The sequence below is a fragment of the Candoia aspera genome, chromosome 4 (assembly GCF_035149785.1).
Source record: "Candoia aspera isolate rCanAsp1 chromosome 4, rCanAsp1.hap2, whole genome shotgun sequence".
NCBI lineage: Eukaryota > Metazoa > Chordata > Lepidosauria > Squamata > Boidae > Candoia > Candoia aspera.
This window is the reverse complement of record NC_086156.1, coordinates 49,124,128-49,143,830: the sequence shown is the minus strand read 5'-3', so window position 1 is coordinate 49,143,830 and position 19,703 is coordinate 49,124,128. Positions and strand designations below refer to the sequence as shown.

Here is a 19,703-nt window from a genome sequence, read left to right as displayed (position 1 = left end):
GTTATGTGGCACTAGGGTTCAAAAAAGAGAAAAGAGAGGGTACCTGCTTGTCTGGTTGTAACACTGCCATCAATTATGTGAGGTACACACAAAAAAGAACCACTGAAATATCTAGTGTATCCTAGAGAAGGCCTTACTTTTTATGAAAAAAATAGTAAAAATAGATCCTTTCTTCCCATAGCCATGAATACATTATTTATCTTATATAATGAATGTTCATGTATTGTATAAAATGATCTTGGTTTATTTTTACAAGTCTTCGGATTCATATACTAAGATGTCTGCAGAGCTCCATCATCATGGAACTAATAAAATGCAAAAAAAGAAGAGAGAACTCATCCTATCAACCAAATTGTCATGGAAAAAATTAGATGATGATTTTCCAGCCCCCAAAATAGCAGTAGACTCTCCTTCTACTCCACAACTTGGTAAGGAATTCTAAAAGGTATTCAAGATCTCACTGTCTTTAAGTAGCTTACAATCTTTGCATAGGAACTACTGTAGTTCAATATAGCTTCTTTCTGCCCCTCTTGAATAAAGTCAGAAGTACTGTGCCATGTAGCAGAACTACTACTTCCTTTCTCAGTATTTCCCCATTTATTGCATGGTCTTTGGGGAAAGTAGATCACTCTCATACTGTAGGGGTGCCCTTATGGACAGTCTTTTGGAGGGAGGCAGTGCCTTCAAGTCAGTCTTGACTCCTGGCAACTGCCTGGACAAGTCCCTGCAGTTTTCTTGGCAGCATTCCAGAAGTGGTTTGCCATGGCCACCTTCTTCCTAGGGCTGAGAGAGAGTGACTGGCCCAGGGTCACCCAGCTGGCTTTGTATCTAAGAGGGGGTCTACATATTCTCTACATAGGAACATATGGATTGTCTACATATGAACAAATAAGACGTCAGACTGTTATTTTAAAAGATACAATCATGGACAGGAACCAAAGAGATCCACATTTAAACTCTGCACAGTCCTAAAGGTCATTGGATAACCTTACAAAATCATTCTCTCTCAGTCTAACCTACCATGCAAGACCGCTGGAGGACAGAATTGCATAAACTGTCCTAAGCTAGGTTTTCCAAAGCTTTTCATCTGACTGAATATTGAAGGGGGAGGAAAGTTTTAGAATATGCGGCTCATCATACAGTTCGCACGTATCATCTATTTCAGTGAGGAAGAAGAATGATTACATTTGCCACAAAAGTTCCAGGATGTATTCTACATTTTATCTAAGAGTCTTTGAACTAAGACATAAAGATGGATATTTTGACATGATAAAGAGGTTTTTATAGTATATGTATTATGAACTGTAGTTGTGGTTCTTGGACAGCATGGATTGAAACTCCAGTTGTCTTTTGAAGAACAGAAAAAAACAATGTGAAGTTCGAGAGTCTCTATGTGTGTCATAACTTATGCAGTGAAACCTCATGATGACATCATCCTACCAATTATGCTAATTGTGTCTTTGTAATGTTCGGCATAATTTGTGTGGTGACATCATCATGCAATGACATCATTACTCAAATGACGTAAATGACAGTGGAAATTTGGCCCAATGTGTAAGAAGCCCATTGGATATGGGCAAATGAAGTTTCAGTGCATGTCACTTGTTTATGGCTCATTACTGATTCCAGCTAGTAGTGGAGGATTCCTACTTAACCTGGCTTATAGTAGAGGATCGTGGCTAAAAATTCTGATAATGTTTTGCAATTGATTCAGCTGTTAATTTTCCTTCTTGCAAAATTCTGTGTTACTAGGTACATTATTTACTAACTTACTCATTGCCATGAAGAACATGCCAACATGTTAATGTATGGTTTTATATTAAAAAGAATAATAAATTAATATTTCTTATGCACCGCTACAACTCTGAGTTTCTCTAGATGGTTAGTTGTTGAGGTAGAGGTTCAAAGATATAGTAGCTGTCTCTCAACCTAAATTATTTCATTATCATTTTATTATAAGGATGAAAGAGAAGGGAAGAAAAACCACATGTTTTGCCTTGAGCTCCTTGAAGGAAGTGTGGGATAGATACGTAAATAATATTATGTCTTGTCTAATTTTTAGTGGACCACAAGGAAGAAAATCTTTACAACTGGATGAATTCTGGTTTCTAGTACGTATGAGCAATCCTCAGTAGGATAGGTTCTTTTTAAACAAAGTCTTATCTACAAGAATATATGGTATGAATATTGGGAAGCCTACTGTGTCTCAAGTACTAGGATATTAAGCATGAGTCCTTAGAAAGAATTTCACTAGAATTAATATGCAAAATCAATCACCTAATAGAAAGGGTTTCAATTTGTGGCTTGTGATCCCCAATAGGATCAAGAGCAAATCTGAAAGGATCACATTCAGTCCTACCCTGCCTGGAAGTGTGTGGCCTTTAACTGAGCTGCTAGTGCTGGATTGGGATGTATGTAAGATCCAGGTTCTGGGCTGTCCTTCAGTGGCCTTGGCACTTGTAGCAATAGCCCCAACTTGTTCCTGAGTGCTGCCAAAGTGACCCATCAATGTCAACACATTCTGGCTTAGCCTCATCTTCCTTCTTTTCTGAGAATGGCTTTTCCTGGGCTTCTTCCTGATAAGCGGTGTCACACTGAGTGCCAGCTTCAGACATCCCAAGTGTTGCCCCTCTCAATAGGAGGCTACTACATTCTGAATACTGTGAATGGATGTGCTGGCTCAGGGCCAAGACCCAGAATGACACCCTCCTGCCCATCCAAGAGGAAGCCCTGGAAGAGCCTCCATTGGAAGTGGAGGAAGGTGAGCCTGGGGGAGAGTCACACCAATTCATTATTTATTTTAGGGTATCTCTGTGTGTTAAGTTTGAGAATCTCTGTTCCAGTATGTTTCAGGTGTTTCAGATAGGAGAAATCCAGAAGTAGAACTGATGTCACATGGCAAAATAAATGTCACGTGTGTGCAGATTTGATGAGGACATTGTACATCAAATTCCATCAGTGTCAGGTGCCCAGTATACATGAAGTTAGGAACTTACTTCTTCCCATTCATCTAAGTGATGTGAATCAACTTTTTTTGCCTGCAGATCTTTGCACAAACCTTCATGGATTATCTCTCACTGACTTTTCTCTTTCTTCCATGCTTTCACAAACTTTGGTTAGTAGGGGCATGCAAATTCTTAGACGAGGTGGTTTGGATCCCAGCTGAAGCACCTCTTCACTTCAAGTGGCCACATCTTATTCTGGGCTCACGGAAGCAGCCCCCAATTGTCTCTGCATCTGTGAACAAGCATTGCATGCAGAGATAGCCAGAAGTACTGTAGCTTCCAAAGCAGTCACGTGAGCCTAGAAAAAGAGGGGGTTGGCTTACAGTTCAAAAAGAGATGCTCTGTGTGCCCTCCTGCATGTTCTGAACCATTCTTTCAAAGGATTTGTACAGCTGAACTAAGGTTTGTGAAAAGTGGGAAAGGGATAAGGCATATGAAAGAGGAAGACTAGTAAAGAACAGCACCAGTGTCAAATGCCAACATTTCAAAAGTCTTTTCCCCTCTTTAATAACTTGTAGCATGTATTTTTAAATTAATTTTATTAATGTGCTGCCTGGGTAGTAAAATATTCCAAAATATTATCTAGGTACATGAATGGTAAAATAAGATATGGAAAAGTATCACAGATTAGTGCATGCACATCTAAATGATCTTCTCCATTTGAGAAATTTCTTGTCTTTGAAGGAGTCTTGGTCAGATATACTTTGTAACTAAATTGATGGGAGTCCTGGCTACTCATGCTTTTCTCTTGAACAATATCAAATCTCCCCCTACCCTTACTTTAACAGCTCAGCAGCAAGCAAAAGACTGCCAGACAGCAGAGACAAAACAGAAGGTAACTGGATACCTGAACTGTATTATTGGGAATAACTTGGTATAAGGAGAGTGCATAGAGTAGATTGGTGGGGAAAACAATCCTTTACGTAAGATTTATACCATTTGTTTAATAATAACAATCATAATTACATATTTAATTACATATTTTAAAAAATAGATCAGAAACAAGTTTGACGAAGTATTAAATTGAGTGTCCAACTAGTTTTATTTCCCATTTATAATTTACATCATTATTATACTGTTTTCTCTTAAAAATGTCTTCAGTGTTCCATTTCTGTCTCAGAAAATATGATATTTGATCTTGAAATTTGTTACTAATTTAAAACACAATTTTATACTTCAGATGGCCATGACTACAGTGAAAATGTGTTAAGTGATTGAAAATTGCTAGTTGGACTTCTTTGTAATAAATTAGTTTTGCATAATAGTATTTTGAATACCACAGCAAGATGCAGTACAATCACATTTGAGCTGCATGATTCTTGTTTGTATAGTCAACTTCTTCATACCAAGGACAGCAGCAGTGAAGTCATTTGGTCTAATATCAGTTCACATTTGATTACATTACACAGTTCACAATTCGCATTGTGTTTCTCAGAAATTTCTGCGGTAAGGTTTTTCCCTTCCATCAAGTACTTTCCCAAGAAGTAGGAAACAGATGTAGATTTTGCTGTACATGACTTACTTTAGAGAAAGGATGGGCTTCTGGGCTCCATCTGAGCAGTTGCTTAGTGGAGGTTTTCTCCTGGTCATTTTGGGGCAGGTAAAAGAAAAGTTGGAACACAACTAGGCTTAACATCACTTCAGTAGCCAGACAGACTTCAAAACCAAAAGAAGGAGAAATTCACCCTGAAAATTTGAAGAACAGACTTCCCCTTATTCTTTCCCTTAGCAGTGACTTGCACTACAGTATTATTTAAAGGGGCCCATGGGAGGAGTCCTCTCACAGCCACTCCTTTTAATTTAATGGAAGCATTGGAAGCCAGACTATTTGTGAGATTGTTCTACAATGAAAGATACAACATTCCATACACATATGTCTGTAGAACGGGGGAAGTGATGAAACATGCGTCACAATGTTGTGATGCAAACTGAGCCCCTTACATACTTGTGTGGGACATTGCAACACAAGAACAAAAGGGTGGAACTTGCATCATGACATTTTATGCGTTTTGTATCTTTTCTGCAACCTTGTGGCTAGCTGCAGATGTCTCCATTGCCACCTCGTAACTAAAAAAATTACAAAAAATGAAACATTCCACCAATAGAATTTCAAAAGCAATTTCACTTTCATCAAATAGAATGAGAACTAGTGGGAAAACTATGGAGTAAGTTCTCCGTCCAAAGTATGACCTTGGCAGCAAGGTCACACTTTGAGGTGCTTAGTTTAGAAATAAGTTTTCCACGAATAAGGATGATTTCTGTCAGCCAGAGTAAGCCCAGTCATTTTCCTTCCCAAGAGAAAAATATAGCCAGATGTCACCTGAAGTAGCAGTTGAATTTTACTTCAACATTGGCAAAAGGCTGGAGTTCTCCATGAGCATGTCAGAGGGCAGTAGACTGGTTTAGGAGGTACAATAAAAACTGTGGGGCACCCAGGGCTCTATTTTGAAAAAATATCCAGGAAAGAGACTCATGAGGAAAGGGTGTAGATCTGCTTCTATTTTCCCCAGCATCTGCCACACAAGATTATTGTCACCTTTCTTAGAGTAGATACCAGCTTGGCTGTTGACCATCACAAATATTTGATGAAGCTCTACTTCCTGCTCTAAAAATAATTGGATAAAATATTGGACAATACCAGTGTTTATCAACCTTGGGCACTGGAAGATGTATAGACTTCAACTCCCAGAATTCCCCAGCCAGCCATCCTGGCTTGGGAATTCTGGGAGTTGAAGTCTACACATCTTCCAGTGCCCAAGGCTGACAAACATTGGACAATACTATTAATATCTATTTATTTACGTGGGATAAGACTTTTACCAGCTCAAAAAGATTATCACAGGAAAATGAATTTCCAAGTTCTCCTATCGTTTCAATCTTTGAATGAATTGTTGTTACTACAACTGTGTCTCCTTTTCCAAAATATTATCCCATAACATTCCAACTTTATTTAAAATTGTCTGGCTTATCTGTACTGTTGAATGTTGGATGGAATAAAAAGAAATAAAAAAATGAAATACATTTTTTGCAGCTCTTTCACCTCCTTTGAGCATGGTACAAATGACTGTGCAAAACTACATGCGGTAGGTTTACACCCTATGTTGAAATGTCTAATAGGAGGTATACAGTTCTATTTTCAAAATTCCAAAAAGGAAATGCAGTTAATTATGTAGCGAAGCTCACGATGCCTTAATGGGGGAATGGCAGGAAGAATATCTGCTAGCATAGTGATGAAATTTAAAATTTCCTAGTATTAAGCTTCATGTGCTATGTATATAATTAGCCAGAGTTATATGTGGGTAAATGTAAAGTTTCCTTGCTAAAATATGGGCTAATATTTGATGCTAATGAAAGGAAGTAACAAGAAGGCTAAGTGATTACTGCCCTGTATGATGCATATCCAGAAGCTTATTAACACACTATGGATAAGTCTACTGTAGGTAGGGCTCTCACGATAACATTTTTCTGCACTTAAGGAGCTACTGCACAATAATTGCATGGAGCAATAGTCACGTATTCCAGATTATACACAGCTGGTAGCCATTTCCACAACTTTTGCTCTGCTCTCTCTAGCTGGTGAAATCAAGGCAGAAATAGCCATGCACCAGTGAGTGTCTGTGCACTTACACTAATACGTGCTCACATATAAATATTCCCACTACAGGACAGGTGGCACCAAGAATAATAGTTTATGTGCCCTTTCCAAAATTACTGAAAACTAAACGATGTTAACGTTCTCATGTGCAGTCCTACCCAACAATGCCAAAATCTTGCCTGTTTTTCATTTCTGATGGGATTGTATTTTCAGAAATGTGGCATGTTGAGGCAGCAAATATTTTTCCAGAGACTGTTGAAAAATAACAGCAGTTACAGTAGCCAGGTTAGGTTTGTCTTCACAGTGTTTTCTTCACTCACCCAGTAGTAGGAGTCAGAGCTGGATACTTCATTTAGGCAGATGTTGTGCAGATGACCTTTGTTTAGTTGTGGAGCATGTTCACAGTGTGAGTTGGAAGATAATTCAGCATTCTTCAGCTAATCAGCCCAGCTCTGCCCTGGCTTTGTAGCAGGCCCCTCCTGGACTCTGGTGGGTGTCATGTTGCTGGTTCTTCCTTGGCAATATACTCCACAAACAAATAAATAGAATAGCGTACATGTGGGATTTCCTTCCATCCCAACTTCCAGACAGAGAAACTGAAGAGGCTTTTCCCACATGATGCTCAAGAACAAGTTGGGTGACTCAGGCCTGTCTGTGAGTTTAAAGGTAAAAGGGACAGAGACTGTTTTGTAACTTCTCAGGGCAACCCTTTTGTCCTTAAATAATAACATCCAGAAAATACAACAAATGATTTCCAATACTGCTCATAAGTGTTCTGCCTAGAGCCTTATGACAAAGAACCATAACTTTCTAAGTGGTACGTGGTTAGAGAAAGTCTTCTCCCCAAAGGATCCCAAATACATGCCATCTGTCAGAAGCAAAGAAGCTCTGCCACCTTTATAATTAGCATTTACCAGTACCTAACACCTACATTCTAACACCTACTGTCACGTACTGTTCCTGAGAATAAATGTGTTTGCATGGTGCCGTTACATGCTTTGCTATGGAACAGCTCCTACAAAGTAATGTTTCAGACTAAAATAAAGATGCAACTGTTTACTCCAGAAAGCAATTATAATGATGTCCCAAAGGGCTTCAAGTGTAAACACATTTCACTGCTGATTTCTCCTGCTCTAGATCCCTGCATCACTTTTCAGAAATGCCCATTCTTTCAAGATGGAACAATGCCAGCTCACCTTGTTCTCTCCTCAGTCCACCAACAAGGTCAGTGCTGGCCTAATTTGTAATGTTTAGAGCTTTTACCTTGTCATCCAGGAGGAGGACCCAAGTAGAAATGCAATATCCTCTGTGATGTTTTCATCCATGTGCATATTGGCAATTTGGTTTCTCTTTAGCAGATGTTCTCTTAGGTATCTGTGGGATCTTTTTATGGTGGCCGGTTCATTGGATTGTGTTCAAGCTCTGATTAGAAATATTCAAAATATGGAATAGCAGTGTTCCAGAATCTGTATTCTGCAGTGGCTACGCTAGTTCAAGGTTATGAGAATAACACAATTTGGCCCACACCAGGTTAGGAAGATTTTTCTATAGCAACCCAAACAACTGTGTTATTTATTATGTAATTTATTTATTAAACAAATATATAAATTACAAATTTATACAAACTCATTTGTGGGTTCATGACATTTCATGTAATTCCATGTGTTCAGCATTTCATTTATTGAATTTATCTTGCCTTTCTATTTATATAAGGATAAGCTTATTTTTTCCCAATATTCTGGCTAGCATTGTAGCCTGCAACTTAGATATTCATGTGTAAAGAAATGGAGGATTATAGCCCTAAAAGTTCTGGTCTAACTTGGATATTAATTTTAAGTTCTTTCTTCCAATCATTCATCTATGGTCAAGGCTCCTACTTTTCCCCTTTTTGCCCATTTTTCCCCCTGCGTGTCTAGATGTCTAGTGGAATTGAGGGATGGAATGGAACAGACCTTTTGTCATTCTCACACAGTGCTAATTGAAGCAAGCAGAAACAAAACTAGGAAATACAGCTTTCCCACTGCTACTGACCTTCATGCTGAAACCAATTTCTCAGATGTCCTAGTGACTGCTCATAACCATAATAATGTGACAGGTCTCTGAGAAAGCAGAAATTCCCTCCTTCAAATCCTTCCTTGCTCTTTCTGCTACTAGAGTAGGAAGTTAGGTGATCCAGTGAAGAGGAGGGGTAGAATTCAACAGCAGGAAGAAGGCAGCGCAGTAGATAGTGAAAAGAGGGATCTGGAGGCACTCCAGATTAAGGGAATCTAATGTGGAAGAATCAGGCCCTATGATAGTCCCAGTGGCATGATTACAAAGGCAGCAGATTGTGATGTCTTTGAATTAACCTTAAAACAAGATTTACATCATCATTACTCTGCAATTTTGGGGAAATATTTTCTGAGCTCAATCCCAATTCTAAGAGTTCAAGCCATCACTCACAATTAAATAAACACATTTCCCTAATCAGTAGTCCAGAAATCTGATTCAGTTACATGAAAGAGATCTCAAGAGCATATGGAATGATACCACTTGGTGTTTTCTCATTCTCTTCGATTAGGGCTTATCATCTTTTATACATGCTTAGAAGCTGTTTTTTTTTTTTTTAAATATAGAGTTTAGTTTAAAACCAAACCCATAAAGTAAAGATAAAGATATTCTTGGTTCAAGCTCAGTTCTTGATGACTACATAGGCCCATCAAGATGGCTTTCTTGAAAAAAATATAGAAGTAATTTGTCATTACCTTCTTCCAGGATGTTTCTTTCAAATTTCGAAGCTAACCTATAATTCTGAACTTTTATCCAAGCAATTGCAGCATTCTATCCAAATGCTAACAAGCCCCAACCCAGTGCTCAGTTACCAAGCTCATACAAGTTGAGCCAGATGCAGCCCTCTGTTGGCACAGGTACAAACAAGCTTATACTATAGCAAATAATGGATCCACAAAATATTTTCAAATATTTTGGGACATAGAAGAGGGTTGGAAATAATTGGCATGTTTAAAAAACACCTTTGCACCATTACATAACCAGAGTCCATATATGAGGAAAAATACCAGCCCGTGTCCTCTAATCTCATCTGTGTTTTTCTGAAAAAGTACAGATTTTTTTTCTGTCAACTCAGTGTTGTATCTTCTAAATTCTCAAAAGCCATTGTGTACTTGTCCAGCTGTAAAACATAACAGTGAGATGGAATGTCTCTCTGTCTGTTTGTTTATCTATCTATGTATCTTGAACAAGTGCTTTGTGACTGTGAGCACAGGATCTCTTTCCTGTTCATTAAAGCAGCCATATCCTTTTCTAAGATTTCACTCAAGTCAATTCCTTAAAACACTGCCATTTATTTATTTATCTAACACAGAAGCCTGAAAAAGGATGTGGCTATTTTAATTAGTAGCAGACAGATGAATCATTTTTGAAGCATGCATATGTGTCCTTTGTATGTATGGACATAATATTCAGTGAAAAGATCAGCCAAGCACAACAATTTCTACTGCTGTTTTCCCTACAGTATCAATGAATGGCTGGATTTCTCCGAAAAGGACCCAGTTGAGATTTTGCTTGATTTGGGATTTGGTGTCGAGGAACCTGACATCTGCACTAAAATTCCTTCTCGGTTCATCAGTTGTGCATCCATGGCTAAAGGAATCAATATCAAAGTGTTCATTGAAGCTCAAAGACAACGCATGCATGCTGAAGCCCCCAGTTTATATGGTGAGTAAACAATTGAAGGGCTGTTTCCAAATATTTTATTTATTTATTTATTTATTTATATCCCACCGTTATTATTTTTATAAATAACTCAAGGCATGAATTTATTATGGAATTGCCATGACCCATTCACAAACATTTGAGATGGAGAATCCATGTTATTGTCCATATTAGCTATTACTAATTTACTGAAGAAAAACCAGTTTTTTTGAAATTTGAAGAACAGCACAATCTCCACTGATACAGATGCCATTAATACTGTCTTATATAAAATCAAAGGAAAAAAGTTCATTGAACAAATGGCTGTTCGGAACAAACTTAATCAGTTGTCCTTTGGTCATTTAGCTCCTTGTTCTGACTTCTGTACAACATGGAGGATTCATGTCCATGTTCATATGCTGCTTGAGTAAAACTCAAGAATGTTGGTCTGCTCATGCTACTATATCAGTATTCTGTTTTGCAATACAATGCAACCAATGCATTGAATGAATCCCAGTGCAAAGTAGAATAGTAAAAAAACTGGAAAGTGCAAGAAGGATTATTTAGTATGTATCAGTTATTTATACTGCTCCATAAACAAGATCAGATATTTTGGAGTGTCAACATCTGGGTGGAAATCTGGGATCGAGTGTTATTTAATAAGTGCCCTTGGAATATATCCCTGCATATATGTTTCTTTGTGAAAGAGGAATAATAGCATAAGGAATGTGTTTGGCAGCTTTTAATGAAGAGCAGCAGTCAAGAATTTCATATATTTCTGTTACATTCTCCCCAGAAATCCCCTCAAAAGAAATAGCAGCACAATCGCAACCACACCATAGAATATGTAACTTGTCAGTATGAATGAGCTTTTAAAAACATAAATGAAACTTATATGTATGTCAATCCGTAAAGATGAATCTTTTTATTTGTGTGTGAGCTCATTTCACAGAAACCAAGACTATAGCCTCTAGCATGGGATTTCTAGGGGTTAATACAGCAAAATATTCATTGAAATTTTGTTACTAAACACTGAAAAAGATATTTGGACAGCAGACATTTACACTGGTATAAGTGCACTAAAGTAAATTATGGCATATAGACATGGAAGTGATACCAAATTAAAAAATCTTTTCCCTTTCATCTATGTAATATCAAAAAATGTTGGATTCTATTTGGATGAGCAGGCATAAGGACAGAGAATATTCATAAACTTTCCAATTACTCATTTAGAAAATCTGCCCCAAAAGTCCCAATCTGCCTAATCATGCTTAGTCCCATGGATTCCAGTCTGAGATGATGATATAATTTAAACATTTATGTTGCATTTTTTCAGAGTCTCCTTTGTACATTAAAAGCCTTGAAGCTTTTGCCATAACTAAAATAAATAATTGTACAAGGTTTGTTTAATCTCTCTCAAATTTAAGGGCACTTTCGACAATTGGAAATATTGGATCACGTGACTAGTGCTTTTTCCTCTTTCCTGAGTAATGTTAGCACCATGCAGCAGAAGGTGGGAGAAGGAAAGAAAGAAGAGAAGGCCAGAATTAATATTCCAAAAGGCAAGCCACAGGCTAAGAAGAGAAGAATGGGTCAGCTCCTGAAAAAAATATCTAGACAAACACATGGATCTCAAGCTTATCAAAATGCTGGTATATGTAAGACCCAAGAAGGCCACTTTGCTGCTGCTGACCTACATTTGGTGACTAGGACAGGATTATCTGACAATGCTGCCTTGATCTCTCTAAAAGAACTGTTCCCAAATGAGGAAGAGGAGGATGGTATGATTATACCTGAATCTCCACAATTCATAGCTACTAAAACTTGGGGGTTGCCTCATCTATCTTTAAAACAGCCCCACTTTCCTTCCAATTCTGAGATTCTCAGTAAAGAAAGACCACGCAAGGAGCCCAATTTGCTTTTAACCCAAACACTCAGGAGGTTATCTGGCCTCAGCTGCAAGCCTTCAGATTCTTTTGAAATGGAAGAGGTAAGACCAAATCTTATATGTTGGCATACTGTAGATAGGAAATGGTGGTATGGCCTATGATGGTTAGGTTATAGAATGAAAGCTAAAGCAAATCGATTTCCAAATGAGTATGGTTATATCTCAGTCTTGCTTCTCAACTACTCCCCAGAAAGGGAGAATAAAAAGTGGTGTGTAACACTTTATTCCAAACCTTTCATATTCTCTGCAAAACTCGTTCAGTTCATTTCTTTTTAGAGATGTTAATTTGGAAAATATCTTCACTCTGTTCATGTATGGAGTATATTATAGGATAAATCCAGTTCGAACGCTGAATGAAAATCTAAAAGTCATTGGGTACATTTTAGTACCCAATGCCACTTTTGGAGCAGTGTGCTATGGCCTGAATTGCTTTGTATAAATTCAGGGGCAGTGTCAGGGGCAGGTGGTCAAAAAAGTCAAGTGGATGGTTGTGACTCTGCAATCAAAGCCCCACCTCTTTTTACATGTATCCCATGGAACTTTGTGTGTTTGTGGCCACCATCTTGACCTTTTTGACACCCCCCCAACATTCATGGAGAATGTCTGAATTAATGCAGAAATATCAGACATTGAAAACTGCTTTCTTAACTTTGCTACTACAGCTGCTGACACTTTTTCTTCTACATACATACCTACATACTTCAAAGCTGTGATCACCAGAACAGCTGCAGTGAAAGCCCATGGTGGGCTCAAAAATATCCCCCTTTTTATTGCATTTCTAGTTTCCAAAAACCAAGTGAACAAAAAGATAAACCTGGTTGAACAAAAAAGATGTATTGAACAAAGATTGGAGAATCAAGATTTATTTCAAGCTCCAATAAAAAAACAGGGGCTGGGGTAGGGGAGCTAGATTTTCCAACACTATGGCTACCTGGATATGTTCAGCTTGCTGACCCCTAATGCTTGGATTACTATAGTAGTGACATTTGAAAAATTATCATTATATATATGTTATTAAGGGGAATTTGTAGCATAACTTTGCAGCACCAATTCTGTCCAAACAGGGTGAACCAGGGCATCCTCCCCATGCAATCATTTTTTTTTTGCAGTGATATTCATCATTCCCATTTACATCATTGGCTGTTTTATTTGTTATGGTTGCTTTTGTCAGAAGAGGGCTTCCAACTTCTTTTTTTGGGGATTTTTAAAAATACCTCTGCAAATGTAAGAGTTCCCTAAACATGCCTTTACCTCTTGCTTCTCAGTAGCCCTGCCAGGCTCCATTTCTGTCAGTGCATGGGGAATTATTTCCATTTGGCATCATTGTGTTTTGACCAGCAGTAGGGAGTTGTGTTTGGAAAGTAAACATGCTATGAATACTAACTTACAACCTGAAACCTGGAATGCAAAATTATTTTTAAAAAATAGGCGCCAACAACAGAGAAACATCTGGAAGGTTTATTGTTGCTTTGACTTAAAATCCTAATGTTAAAGAGAAGAAATATACTTTTAATAATAAAAAACAAGCTGCTTTAAGGAATTCTTTTTTCTTGTCTCAGATCCAGAGCTTTGAAGATGAAAGTTTCTGGGGAAATCCCCTTGAAAACACTTCAGGTAGGTATTAGCAAATAAACTCTGTCTCTCTCTCTCTCTTTCTTCCCCTTCCTCCTATTGCAGGTTTGTCTTCAAGTAGAGCCTTGAGAATATAAATTCCAGATCCATGAATTGACCAGTCAGCTAAGTATCTATTCCATCCATATATCAGTACTATTATGATGGAAGGCTTTATTCTTGCTAGATATTAGCTGGAATGGGCAAGGACTTGAATCGAAGTTCAGAAGAGGGTCTGGAGAGAATCTGTTTGAAGAAATCCCATGCAGGTGTTACAACAAGACTGAATCCATGCAAGAGTCACATTTCTCTTTCTCGCACATAATTTTCTTTGCCTTGGAGATGCAAGAATGTTTAACTGAATTTACTTATTTTTTCTTCTTCATGGAATCACTTTCAATAAGCTGCAGTTTTTCATACTTGTTTGCCTAGAATACTATATTTGAGTAAGCTTTACTTTCTGGACAGGGTGGCCGAAGCTTGAGATTTCCCAGTTGGGATTTGCACAGGTATTTATTATAACAATGGTTAATATCTCCATCATTACCCTTTGCAATATGCCAGCAAAGTGATTTCTTTGCTATACAGGACAACCACTGAGAACTGCTTTTGCTGTGTGCTACATTCATTTCAAGTGGATCCAAAGAGTGTGGAGACTTATAATGCAGCTGGGGCCTACGTTAGGTGCTTTTCAGCCTTTCTCAAGCTGGTGCATTCTGGATGTATTGAACAACAACTTCTAGGAAATATGGTGGATATATCCAAAAATATTTGGTAGATACCAGCATGGATAAAAAGTTAAGGGATGAGGTACAAACTGCTATAGTGTACTGGCTTCAAAATGACTGCATAACATATTATCACATAAGAAAATACTTATATTCCTCCTGTTGAGTATAACAATCATCTGCATACAGTGGTAAAGTATGGATGGCTTATAGGCTTTGCTTAACTATAATTTGTGCGGAAGGTTTGGGAAAGAAGATATTATTTGCACTAAGGTGGTAGCTGTATTACTCCTCCATTTGAGTAAGCTTACATCAAATGTAATATTAATTGTTCTAAACTAACTCTGACTATGATCAAATTGTAGCCAAGTGCAATCAGGGCATTATGGATTAGCAAAGAAAATGGTTGTTTGACTATGATTTTGGTAGGATTGACTCAGCAGGTAAGCACATGGGATTTGTATTTTTGTTTGTATTATTAGATATTATTAGGTATTCTAGTCACAGGCACATAATCATAGGCTATGCATTATGTATATAGATAGCAAGCCAGCAGCCCTGTTCAAGTGACCCAGTCTCTCCTGGGTAGGAATATCTGCAGGATTGCTATGAAGAATATTCAAGGCATTTGTTGAATAAAGTTGTTTGGATCATCTCTGAGTTAGACTTCAGTGGTTCAGGTCTTACGGAGTTTGCTAAGGCATGGTCTGGCTCAGTTATCTGGGAAAAATTCTAGCCTACTGGTCTTGACAAAGTAGACAGGATTCTTGGGGCTTAAAGGGGGCCACCTGTGTATTAGATTCATGTCCCTCCTGGGTTATCAAGGCTTCCAATGTGTAGTTGGATCCAGGTGGTGGTGAATGCATTCTTGAAGGAAGGAGCAGTTCCACTTGCTCTAAAGAGGCAGTGGTCCATCCTCTCCTCAAGAAACCATCACTGGATCCAATGGTGCTGGACAATTTTCATCCTGCTCCAACCTCCCCTTTTTAGAGAAGGCTGTTGAAAAGGTGGTTGATTTGCAGCTTCAGAGAACCCTGGAAGAAATGGATTATCTGGACTCTTTTCAGTCAGGTTTCAGACCAGGATATTGTACTGAGATAGCATTGATTAGACTTATTGATGATACCCAGTGGGTATCAAGATGCACAGCTGTATCCATCCTGGCCCTCCTTGATGTATCATGATATCCTTGTGAATCAGCTTCAGGTTGTGGGAGTGTGGGCCATGATGTGGTGATGGTTCCCCTCCTTTCTCTGGGACTATTTCCAGTCAGTGCTAGTAGGAAAGGAGATATCTAGCCCTAGATACTTGCTCTGCAGGGTTCCTTATGCTCTATACTCTCACAACCCCTATTTAATACCTATACTAAATCTCTGGATAATGTCATATGTTGGCATGGGGTCAAGTATCTTAGTATGTTGATGATGCTGTAATATGTCTCTAGCCTGGATTACAAAGTGATGCCATCAAGGTTCTTTGCCAGTGTCTGGAGACTGTAGAGATCTGGATGGGGAAGATCAAGCTTTAATTTAACCATAGCAAGGCTCGGTTGCTGTGCATTTTAAGGCCCCAGGATCTGGGAACTTTCCATCTTTAGTTCTTGGTGGAGTAGCACTCTCCCAGATGAACTGTGCACCATTTGGGGATCCTCATACCTTGGTCACCTCTTGTTTCAATTATCGCAAGATGTTTTACATGGGGCTGTCTTTTAAAACTATCCAGAAGTTACAACTAGTCCAGAATGCAATAGCATGAATAGTTATGGGGAACCATGGGTCACCCATGTAACACTATTACTTTGAGAGCTGCACTGGTTCCCAGTAGGCTTTCATGTGTAATTTAAGGTGCTGGTTACCATCTACAAACTCTTTCATGTCCGAGGGCTGGGCTATTTATGGAACGGTCTATCTCCAATTATTTCTGCCCATTCTACAGGATCCAACAGGGTTGGTATGTTCTGGTCCACTCTATGAAACATTGTTTTTTGATGGGATCCAGGAACCCCTGCCCTGTGGAACAGCATACCCTTGAGATACAAGGACATTGAGCCAGGATGTTAGGTGAGCCTATTCTGTGATAGATTAGGGAGATGATCTTGGTTGACTGCAGGTGTATTTTTCTTTTTTTTGTGTTGATGTTTAATTTGTTTTAACACAATGTTACCTCAAATATTAAGTTTGGTGACCATATAATTGAGTAAAAGATATGGCAACGTGAATATGGGATGGATGGATCAAATTTTATTTGACTGAATTTCTGGACCTTTAAGATGTCTAGAAGTAATTTAACAGACAAATTTTTCCCTATAAAGGAGATCCTGTTAGTGATCATGAGACAGCTGGGAACTGGAGATCTGCAAGGTCCCCATCCCTGGGATAGCACTACAGCTGGGTAATAGACAAACAAATAAGCAGGATCAAAAAATCCAAGAGCATCTGAGCCTCTACTACAGCATTTCTCAACCTTGGCAACTTTAAGATGTGTGGACTTCAACTCCCAGAATTCCCTGGCCAGCCAAGCTGACAAGGTTGAGAAACACTGCTCTACTAAAATGACCAGTTGTTTGGATGCATAAACTAGACCTGAATCAACTATTATATTCTTTGAAAATCCATTTGATGGTATTCCTGGATTCTATGGCCAGGTCTTCCTTTTTATCTAAACTCAGTGTGTGCGTTCATACATGTACACACACAGCCGTGTGTTTGTGTGTTTGTATGCGTGCACTAAGCTTTGTGATTGCTCTTTCCTTTCTCTCCCTCCTTTAGCAAAACCAAAGAATTAATTCCAAAAGACACTCCAATTCCAAGCATTCCTAAATGGATGCCAGACTGTTTTTGAGCAATGAGCTGTACAGTATATATGTGTTCTTAAAAGAAAATATTACAATTTTTTTATTAGGCAATTCTATCATTGTTATAAATAAGTAATTGTACTGGGGAGAAGGGATAATCCTTATTTAATTAAATTCATCTATACTCCCAGGTTGGCAGCAAGCAGACATATGTGAGACTAATACCCCCAGCCTGCCTTGTATGCATGTGCAATTAAAAATTCACTCTACAGTAGCACTGGCAGTTTAGTCTTGCTTTTGGCATTTGCAAATTCTTTTATTTTGTGACTTTTTTTCCCACCATACACATATGCTGGAGCAGATGTTGCTTATTTGTTGTTTATTCAAATCTGTAAGCTCTGGCAGCAACCACCATTGTTCGGTAATGAAGCTTTGCTCAGTGTCCTGTGTTAGAAGGACCCAGCAAATGTCTGACGGGCAGTCAGCTCCCAGCAGGAGGCTGTAGCTACTTTATTGCCAATTTATATTTGATAAAGCGTTCATTTGAAGATCCCGACTGGGGGAGGATGCAGCAAAGGGGCTGAAGATGAAAGAATGCGATGAAGATTGCAATGAAGATTGCATTGAAAGGGCTTTGGGTTCAGGGCTTGGGAATCAAGATGATTTACACAGAAATACATGCTTCCTATATTCAGTCAGCCTTTGTACAAAATGCATGAATGTAAGCAAAATAGTCCTGGTGTTATTAGAGTCACATCAATATAGCCTATGGCTGAAGTCCCATCAGCAAAAAAATCTCTAATTGCAATAGCAATGGAATCATTTATCCCTCCAGCTCTCTGCTTTAGAATTCTCTTTCCGCCCCTTTTCCTCCAGCTGTGCTCAGGTCTTTTTCCAGGGCGGCATTGGCCAAAGGAGGAATGGCTGATCCTTGAAGCCGCTCTGCCAGTACAACAGCATTCACTGGCTGCAAAGTCCCTTTTGCAGCCCCAGACACTATCAATCAGAGAAGTAACCACCTCCATCTGGCACAGGGTAGCATGGAAGCTCACTTTCACAGTATTTGTGATTCATCTTGTCCCAACAAGTGGTGCCAGGGACCAAACCACACTTGAGTCTTTCCAGCAGCTGGGCACATTCTACTCCAGCTTGCTGAGTTGACACATTAGCTCCCCTGACTTAAGGAGTGGCAATTCTTTTAATTATCACACCTTCTCTCCTCTTCTTCCTCCTTTTTCTCCTCCACGCTGCCATCTCTTCACATACAGTTTGGCAGCATGGGAATATCTGCAGAAGGCGATCGGCATTTTTCTTAATTGACTGTGTTCCAATAGCATGAATCCTGTTTATTTTCCACTGGTAAAGTACATATGGGAACAATTGCTGGATGGCAAAAAAGAGTGTCACAATGGTTTCCGTATTTCTAATGGCATCAGGACAGTTTCTGTTGGATTTCACAGATGGCCATTCCTTGCCAAATGCCAGTGATAGAAGCAAACGGTATTTTGTACTTATCTTGTCATGTTTCTTCAAAACATGCCTCTTAGATTTTATGTGAAATCCTAGCGTTCCTCTGTTTACTGATAAATTAAAACATATCTGAATACGTGTAAAGCAATAACAGTGGGTTTCAGTGAAGTTCAAGGCACATTCCTGTATTTGTATGGGAACAACTATTGGTTTTTTAAAAAACCACAGATGATGTATGCAGATGTGTGTGTGAGATATATAATTTATATCCAACATTTCCTCCAGGACCTCCATGTAGTGCACCTGGACGATGATTCCATAATATTCCTTCCAATTTTTATCCCTACAGCAACAACCCTTTGAGGTAGATTGAACAGAAAAATAATGGGTAACCTAAAGTCAATCAGTGAGATTCCCATTTCTACTCCAATACTATTCCAGCTCATGGCTTTATTACTACAAGCTTCTTATTTATTTCAGGTAGGTGAGATAAGAGATGGAAATACATCATTTGGAGGAATTGGCCTTAGAAATACTGCTAAACTATAAATCCCAAAAACCACAGTACAGCTATGGTGGAAGACACTGGAAGCTGGAGTTTGAAAACAGCTGTAAGGTTATAATTTCCTCATCCATAGCTTAGCCTGTATCTAATATTATGAAAGATAATGGAATTTTATTAAGTGTGAGATATATTCAATTAATACAGTAGAAGCAATACTGTAGGCTGGACCAAATTGAAAAATGATTAAGGGTTTCTTAATACTTTCAAGAAAGAGCTGGAAGTAGGAGGAAGTGATATGCTATAGAGAAGTTACCGAGTAGAAGGTGATTAACCCATTCACCAGCCAACCATTTTCTC

General features: G+C 38.6%; 1 protein-coding gene across 1 annotated transcript in view; it reads left to right on the top strand.

Moving 5' to 3' along the window:
• Positions 1-277: 277 nt before the first annotated feature.
• ITPRID1 (ITPR interacting domain containing 1) overlaps positions 278-19,703 on the top strand; it is a 36,699-nt gene continuing 17,273 nt past the window's right edge. The window contains exons 1-8 of the mRNA XM_063302040.1: positions 278-428; positions 2,063-2,111; positions 3,794-3,840; positions 6,037-6,088; positions 7,738-7,824; positions 10,112-10,314; positions 11,718-12,280; positions 13,798-13,852. Of these exons, the coding sequence (XP_063158110.1) occupies positions 278-428; positions 2,063-2,111; positions 3,794-3,840; positions 6,037-6,088; positions 7,738-7,824; positions 10,112-10,314; positions 11,718-12,280; positions 13,798-13,852 (1,207 nt within the window). The remainder of the gene's footprint in view (positions 429-2,062; positions 2,112-3,793; positions 3,841-6,036; positions 6,089-7,737; positions 7,825-10,111; positions 10,315-11,717; positions 12,281-13,797; positions 13,853-19,703) is intronic.